This window comes from Solanum lycopersicum, chromosome 5, assembly GCF_036512215.1.
Source record: "Solanum lycopersicum chromosome 5, SLM_r2.1".
Lineage (NCBI taxonomy): Eukaryota > Viridiplantae > Streptophyta > Magnoliopsida > Solanales > Solanaceae > Solanum > Solanum lycopersicum.
The window spans coordinates 51,912,616-51,921,937 of NC_090804.1; the positions used below are offsets into that span (position 1 = coordinate 51,912,616).

General features: G+C 27.5%; 1 protein-coding gene across 1 annotated transcript; it reads left to right on the forward strand.

Moving 5' to 3' along the window:
• Positions 1 to 1,874: 1,874 nt before the first annotated feature.
• Positions 1,875 to 2,704, forward strand: LOC101257863 (F-box protein SNE-like). The gene has a single exon (XM_004240288.5). It carries the CDS (start codon positions 2,124 to 2,126, stop codon positions 2,580 to 2,582), a length of 459 nt encoding a protein of 152 aa, XP_004240336.1. The 5' UTR covers positions 1,875 to 2,123; the 3' UTR covers positions 2,583 to 2,704.
• Positions 2,705 to 9,322: the final 6,618 nt, after the last annotated feature.

The following is a 9,322-nucleotide window of genomic DNA, read 5'->3' on the forward strand; positions in this document are numbered from 1 at the left end:
TTACCTTCGACGTGATGTTGTTCTCTTCTGTTTGTAAAAGTGCATCTTGGGCCCTTGCTTCTTCTTCCATTCGGATTTTCATTATCAAAGTTTCAAGAGAGGTTTCCTTTTGTTTGTGGCACATAGTTTTTTGAAATTCCTTCCAAGAAGGTGAAAGTTTATCCATTATGCCACAAACAATAATGTTATCTCCAATTTTAACCTCTTCGGACCTAAGCTCTCCAACAATCATGATGAAGTCTTGAGCTTGATCTACCACTGATTGTTGTCCACCATTTGAAAACGAAAAAATCTACTAGCTGCATATTTTTTCACTCCAGCCTCTTCGGTATCATACTTACTCTGCAATGCCTTCCAAATTTTCTTTGCACTAGAGTAAGTTCTATCATAATAATCATAGAAATTATCAGATAGACAATTAAGAAGATAATACCTACACTTATAGGAATCACCATCATACTTTTCCACTTTCTCTAGATGAGAAATAGTATTTCATCATTATTCATAGTGGTGATGTCGTCTTTGTTTGAATTCTTCTCAGTTAATACATAAGAAACATTGAAAAGACTTAAGTAGAAAAGTACTTTACCCTTCCATCTCTTGAAATGGTTACCACTGAATCGAAATGGCTTGTTAAGATCTCCCATCTTGACTTCCACAGTTTTTTCAATTGTAGCCATCTTAGAATCTCCTTAAAATTGTTAGTGAAAAACTTACAAGATAATAAAACTGCAAGATTACAATTGAAAATAAAATGAAGAAATTAATCTCTTCAGGCTGAGGCGCGGATATCTCGCTTTCTTTAAGGAGATTCAAGCCCACTACAACAAATATTTTCACCGATTCAGCAATAATCCTCTTTGACTTGTCCCCTCCAGGATACAACAATTTTCACAAAGTATAACTCAACAACTCTGGACAAGAGTTGAGTCCAAAGCTCCACAAAAAAGAACACCTCCCTTCAACTAATAAGAGCTCTCTTTTAGACTAACTCTTTCACTCTTTGTTTTCTCTTGTGCTTTTTGTGTATCTAAAATCAAATGAAGACTACCAATATTTATACTACAAGAAGTCTTCCTAGCAATGAATAGGAAGATAAAGGAGGTAGTAAATAGTGAAGATAATGGCCTTAGGAGTTTCATAGGTTACAATGGGAGTTACATAGGTTACAAAGAGTAATGGAGGAATTAAGAATGAAATAAAGTGATGGATAACCAATGCTAATGGATGATGTAGAAGTTATCCATTCCAATGTTTATTGAAATTTTTTTATCTCTACAATGAATTCAACCAATAAAGCCAAAAGTAATGACATTACATGGCTACCAAGTCAAAAATGAATAGCATGATTAAATTGATAATTCAAAACACAAATGCCTACCAATGTTCATTCTTATAACTCCAAAATAAAACAATTTAATATGTTAAATAATAATATTAAAATGCTAATAATCTAACATCTTGTTTTTATATGATGAATTTGCTTAAATTAAATGATTTTTGGAATTCAGTTTGGATTGATTATCAATTTTTCCAGCAGGTGATTTAGTGCGGATGACACTTAGGACAATCTAAATCATAATATTTACGTTACTAAAAATATTACTATTTATCTATAGAAAAGTACTTATTCAATAGGTATTGTCGTAAATATATTTTAATTAAATCACTAAAAAGTTAGAGTATTTCATAGGATAAAATTATAAAAGTTTAGTGTGTTTCAATGAGAATCCTTTTCATTGAAACATCGATAACGTTCACATTTGACTTTTCTCTTTTTTCAATAATGTTTGCACACACATAACACAATTGATAAGACCCCAAAGCATCGAAAAGTCATCACTCATTTGAGCATTGAATTAAACAAACTCCATGCAAAACGACAAACAATAATTTTCCCTTCACCAATTCCCAAAACCCTTTTAACACTATTCTATTCAAACTCTACTCTTGGATTCTTTGTCCTAATATCTTTCCCTCTAAACTTTTCCTTTTGGCCTCTTGTTTTCTTTTCCATGATACCCTACACAAACACCTAAGTCAAAACCCCTACAAATACATATCCTTCATTCATTTCCCACAAATTATTATTATCATCTCTTGAAAAGAGAAAATAAATAAATATGGTGCAACTTGAAAATGGTACAAATTTTTCCATCAATGACAATGTTGATGTGTTGATAGTGATATTGCAAAGGCTAGATGGTGGTTCCTTAGGTGTAGCTGCATGTGTTTGTAAGTTATGGTGTTCCATCACTAGAAATGATTCTCTTTGGGAGCACCTTTGTTTTCGCCATGTGTCTCCTCCCCCTGAGGGTGTGAGGAGGGTGGTTTTGGCTCTTGGAGGGTACCGAAGACTTTATATGGTGTGTGTTAAGCCGGTCTTGGACCGGCTTAGAAAGTGGAAGAAAGGAACGGGGTTTGATGAATCAGAGGTAATGAGAAGAGTTTGGATGCAACATGAAGTGGAACTTTCGTTATCGTTGTTTTGTGTGGATTATTATGAAAGAGTGTTTTTGGGTGGCGGAGGTGGTGCAGCATCATCATCGCTTATGTTCCTGTGCAATGCCGTAAATATTTAGGAAAAGAAGGATGTTGAGTTAAAAATACTTTATCTTTGCTCTTATTTTTTTATTTATGGTAATTCGAGATTTTTACCATTTATTGTGTACTACTTATTAATAAATACAAAACTATTTAATTAGATTATTGTTTGTGTATTACTTCTTTATATTGTGGGTCGATCCATGTAGACTGACCAGACAACCCACCCTATATATCACTTATAAAGGTACATAATTCGTTGTTCTTCCTTTGCTATTTAATCGTACATTGATAGTAAAGTGAATTTGGGTTGCGTTGTTGCTTTTCGATTTTATAGTACTGTATGGATGATTCTTTATTTATTTTTTGAGTAGTTAGAAGAATGCCAATAGTGAATTGTTGTATTATTTCCATCCTTCTTTTTCAATTAATTTTCTATTAGTTATCGTCGTCTTCTCAAGCATATAATAAGAGGCTTTTCTCTATGTAATATTATAATTACTTTTACTTGGTTTCGATTTTGGATAACCAACAATTGCCTGAGGTACTATAGCACAATGACTAAATCCAAAATGAATTAGATTCCATAAATTTGCATACCATATTACTGTATTAGAGTCAAAATTTGCATACAACATCTTTGATTTGCTTGTTCTTATTTGTTAAGCTAAGCGTTTACCAAATATATACTCTCTTATTACTATTTAATTTCATACTCCAATAAACTTTCACGTATAAATTAATAAAGAAGTACAAAGGCAAACAATTTGAAAATAGAAGTCAATACATGATGGATCATGTCCTTGATTATTATCAGAATAAGAATAGCCCCAACGCGGGTGCTATTTTAAAAGTGTTTTGTATAAATATATATTTTTTTAACTGATCACTTAAAAGTTAAAAGTTAAAGTCAAAAGTAAGCAAGCTACCCAATTTTTGACTTTTGCTTTTTTTTTTTTTTAACTCCACCTGTTCTTATTTATATTTTGTTCTTAATATTTATCATTTCAGAATTTAATATACAAATGATATTTTTCTTCCTATTTAATACTTCGAGAGTTATTGGCCATGTTGAAAAAATTATATATTTGTCTAACATAGAAAACAATAATGAATTTATTTATGTTTATTGAACAAATTAGTTAATCAAAATAAATTAAATTATGTTTATTGATTGAAAACTTGACTTCAATAAAATATTGAATAGGGTTTGATGGTAAATTTATCTAGTTTCTCAAGAAACGTGAAACTTAAATAATAACAACTAAATAGGAATGGAGCGAGTACTTTTTAAGCCTAAAGTAAGCTTTTAAACTCTTTTATCTTGGAAAAATTACATAAATTGGTACATTTTAATAAATAATTACTGATTTTAGCGATATTTTTTATTTATTACCATTTATAGCAATATTATGTTAAATCTGCAATATGAATTAAAAGTGAATTATGTATGCAATATATATGAATTATAATTTTTTATTTAAAATATGTCATGTTTGTTTGGTAAAAATTTGATACTTTGTATTATAAATGTATTAAAATGTGTGATAAATATATCATACATCATTAAAACTTGTATTATATGTGAATAATAAATTGTTCTTTATAATATATATTAAACTTGTATTATAAATGAATTAATACTGATCAAGTGGAAAAAAATATTATTGCTATAAATGGTAAATATTTTGTTATTACAGTACATTTATGTAAGTTTCCCTTTTATCTTTGTCAAACACCTCTAAAAATTAAAAAAATGCATAAAAACTAAAACACGAAAATATAAATCAATTCAAACAACCTCTACTATTCACAAGTCTAACATAAATAACAACTTTGTGCAAATATATATACTTAAGACTATGTCACTGAGTTTATCACATAGTTTATGCCAACTTCTTGACTCTCTCAATCTCAAGATTGGATTCTTATGAAGTTATCCCAATCTAGAACTCCAGGCGATTTCTACAATAATTCTACTTGAAGCACTTTCTTTAGCTTGTTGAGCATGCTTTCTTTTCCTACTTCAAGTATTTAATTTGTTAAGCTTGCTTTATACTCTAGGCGCACTCCTTAATTTATGGAAAAAATTACGCGAAAAAGTAAATATATACTAGTTAATTAGCTAATATAGCTATAGTTTAAATTAATTAGGTCTCACGTCTTAATTTTAGCTTTAACTATGTCACTTGTCCTCTTTTATACATATACAAATACAAATTAATGATACACATGTATATACAATTTTACAACACATATATAAATTCAATTAGTCTCTCTCCATTCCTGGCCTTTCTCGCTCGCCTTTCTCCTCTCTCCCAATCTCGCTCGCCTCTCTCCTCCCTCTCCCAATCTCTCTCGTCTTGCACGCCTCTCTCCTCCCTCTCCCAATCTCGCTCGCTAGTTATACAAATTCATATGTATACCAGTTACATATATACAATTATTTGACATATATACATATATAATTCGATAAATATACATATACAATTTTTCTCTCTCCACTCTATCCTCTCTCACTCTCCTCTCTCCTCTCTCTCCCCAATCTCGCTCACTACTCTCCTTCATATAACATGTAGTGATGAATCGTAAATAGCAAATTATTGTTATGGAGCGTAATTAAGTTATTTTTGAGTGGTTATATGCAAAAATTTCCTATTTATTTAGCTTTTCTTCTCTAGTTAAATCACACTTTTTAGTTTGTTGAGCCACTTAATGCTTCTTACAAAGCAAAAGCCCATACAAGAAATATGAAAATACACCAGCTGACCATAAAATATGCTTACATTTTTTAGCCCAATTTATAAATTTTACTAAAATGGCTATTTAATTTGGCATTTTCTTTTGTATAACTTACCTAAATTTCATAATGTAAGAAATAAATTACATTTTATCTTTACTCTTTTTAAATTTATAAAAATTCCTTACAAATAATGTTATTCGGATACGTAAAAAATAAGTCGAATACGTTAAATAAGATACATTAAAACAAATTCAGTTACACTTTTAAAGGAAAGAGAATATAAAATTGATTGTTAGTTTCTCAAATCACGCTCATTTAATTGATTTCAATCTGTTTAAAATCTTATCAGATTTAATCAAATCAAAATTTAAATTTTCTTCTCCAATTCTCCTCCAACTCTATCCACCTTCAATTCAAAATTTAAATTTTTTCCTCTCAATTCTATTCCAAATTCGTATGGTTTCAAACAATTCAAATTTTCATCTTTCAATTCTTTTTCCAATCATAATAGATTTTAAAAGTTGAAAACAATAGCCGATACATGAATACGTTCAAGAATCTGAAAAATCAAGGTGAGTTATGAATGATACATAAGTGGTATTTTAAATTTCTTCTTCCAATTCATCGAAGATCCTTTCAATTTTGATTCAAAATCACAAAAACAATAAGAAGGTACATCATGAATTTTTTGATTTTGCTAAGACAATGAAGAATCTTGATAAAAATCTGACATTCAAAAATCTGGAAAAAATATGAGTCTCGATTTGCAATATATAAAATAGATCAGAGTTTTAATTGTATAATAAAATAGATCTGACAATCAGAGGTATGAAACTACAAATATTGTGTTGTTAATTCGATTTTTATTTATATTTTTTAGATGACCAAACAATCGTGATACATTAGTATTTGTGTTTCTTGTATAAATTGATAAGTACTATACTCCTATTAATTAGATACATTAAATAAATAATCTTGGAATTAAAGATCAACAAGTTATTGTGTGATACATGTAATATTAATTTAAAATATTGTTTCATTACCAAATATCTAACATGATACATTAATATTTGTATATCTTGTTGTTTTGTGGAATACTATACTTTATAGATGATACATTATGCATATATTTTGTTGTAAAAGTATCAAAATGTTCAAGAATGAGGTATGTATCATATTAAAGTTATATTTTGTTCATGATATAAGTATATAAGTTTATTTGTTTGATTGTTTGTGATTGATGCATAGAAATAACTGTTTTACAGAATGTATCACTAATTTCTTTAATGTTAACAGTTTTTTGAATCATCAGAGTATCTTTATTCAGTCTATGATTCTGGAAGAAACATATGATGTTTGCCTTGAAAGATAAATATGCAATTGTGGAAGATTTAAAATTGATCAGATACTTTTTTCTATAATTTTTTTTGTTGATAATAATGTATCTGATACAATAAGGTTGTGAAAGAATAGTGTGTGTAAGCTGAAATAAAGTGTATCTATAAAGGTTTCATTTAGTAGTTGATTATGTATTTGATATAATAAGATTATTAATGTTTACGTATTTATGTATCAAGATATTTAATTTGATACATAGTGTTTTTATGAAAATAAACGAGATACATTCAAAATTAAGTATGCGTGGAACAAACAACGGTTGTAGCAATGATGTATCGAATCCATAACAAGACTATTTAAGATTCAGAACAAATGAGATACATTGTGTCTTTGGCAGTAATAATCGTGTAATGACTGATCCAACTATTTCTTTCTCTTTTTTTTGAACTTGTATTTCAATGTAGATTTAAAATTCGAACATGTATAAATATTGCAAATCAAATACGACTTTCTAGTTTTTGATTTATAACAAAAGATTTCTAACAATATGAATGAAATAAGAAAAATATTATTTAATAATAAAATAATCAAATATGAAAAGAAACCCTAATATAATTAAATAATAAATATTCTTCCATATTATATAGTAATTTGTGATTGATAAGGTATATCAATCAATTGATTTTTTTTCTATTAGTTGATTTTTATTTTTTTTGTTATTATTTTTCCTATTTCTTTCTCCACGTTATTCTCAAATCTCAATCATTTGTTTTTTTTTTTTAAAAAAAAATCATAACCAAAAAGTAAAAGAGTTTTTCTAAATCTTGATTCAACATATAATTTTTTTATGATTCAATGAATTTTAATTTTTTTGCTTTTTTTTATAAGTTTTTTGCTTTTATCTTATTTTTTCATTTTCTTAATCTGATCTTTTTTTTTAGAAATAACGATTGATTTTTATCAATTTTGATGTTAGTTTTACTTTTTATTATTATAATATGAAATTCTATAGTTGAGAAATAAAAATTATTTTCTGAAATTTTGATTCCATTTTTGATATGGTATAGGGAGTGATTTGTGGATTGAAATAAGGAAGGAATAAATATTAATTTTGGGAGTTAGGATTTATGTATCAAATGTTTGGAGTTTGGGAGTAAAATAAGGGATTTTGAAAAATTTTAAAACTTGAGGGAATAATGGAAATTATGAAAAGAAAAGATGTGTAATTTATCCTTGCTTGTTTGGGAAAATTGCGTATAATAACAAACCATTAATTTAAAATAAAAATTATATAGCTATTGTTTCATTAATTTTCATTGAGTAGATACAATTTCACATATTTTGCTATTACTGACAGGTCTCACAATTTGTATAAAGTTTTTCCTTTCATAACGATTTACTTCATCTCCTTCCTTTCTCCCATACCCTTCAATTTCTCCCAAATTCTCTCCACAAAATTAGTTTGAATGTTAAAGCTTCACCACTACGCTCTCAATTGCAACTTGAAAAAATTTCAGATATCACCAAAATATGTGTAAATTGATTTATTTTTTTAATTTTTCAGATCCAAGTTTGAAGATGACCTAATTCGAATTGATGAAATTATCAAAAAGTCAAATACAAAAGGACAATCTAGTTCAACAAAGAAGAGGAAGCAAAAGCAATTGATTCTTCCACTGATCAGTCAAAATCATCTGAAGACATTGTCCCTGCCTTAATGGAACTAGATGGGTCTAAAGAAGTTAAAATATATGTATAAACTGTAATTGTTGAGTTCTATTTTATGATTTTATAGTAAGCCCTTTTATATGTATATAGTAATACTTTCTGAGATTTATTATGTTTAGTTGTTTGTTTTTACAGATTTATCATATTTTTTGATTATTTACTGTATACTCCATTATCGTGCATATGAATTTCCTTTATACATATGTTGTATAAAAGTTAATTTTATATACATATATATATATTATACAAAAAAAAATTGTTTGTGTATAATTTATTGTCTGTCTATATGTCATAGTATGGATAACAAGACCTATTTTATAATTTCTTTAAGTATTATATACAATTAGTATGCTTTAATTTTAGTTTGTTTATACAGATTTTATAAATTTTGCCAAAAGACTATGTATATACAAGTAGCAGTAGAATTTAGCATTTGTTTGTATACAATGTGCTGTTTGTATATTTTCCATAGTTATACATAATAATACATGTCTGTATTATCTCTTTAAGTATATATCTGTAGTAGTTTTGTTTATAACCAATTACTATGTTTTAGTTTGTTTATACAGATACAATATAATGTGTGTAAGTTTAGCGATTTTCTTTCTCTTTTTGTGACATAAATTAGCGCATTTTTCTTTATTTATTTTTTAAATCAAATTGTATATAAATTGGCAAGATTTTATCCAATTATACAGATCAGAAAATCACAACAAAAAAGAATATACTTATACAAATCATAACCAAGTCAATGAATATACAGATTTCGAATATATACTTATACAAAATATATCTAATATTCAAAATTACAGCCATGTACAAATATTCAATTGACAAGCCTAACATAATAGGCATATACTTATGCATATTGTATAAAATATACAAACTAAATTATCACAACAAAACACGAACCTGCACTGAATTTTAGTTCTAACATTTGTATATGCATAGCGAATATACATATTTATG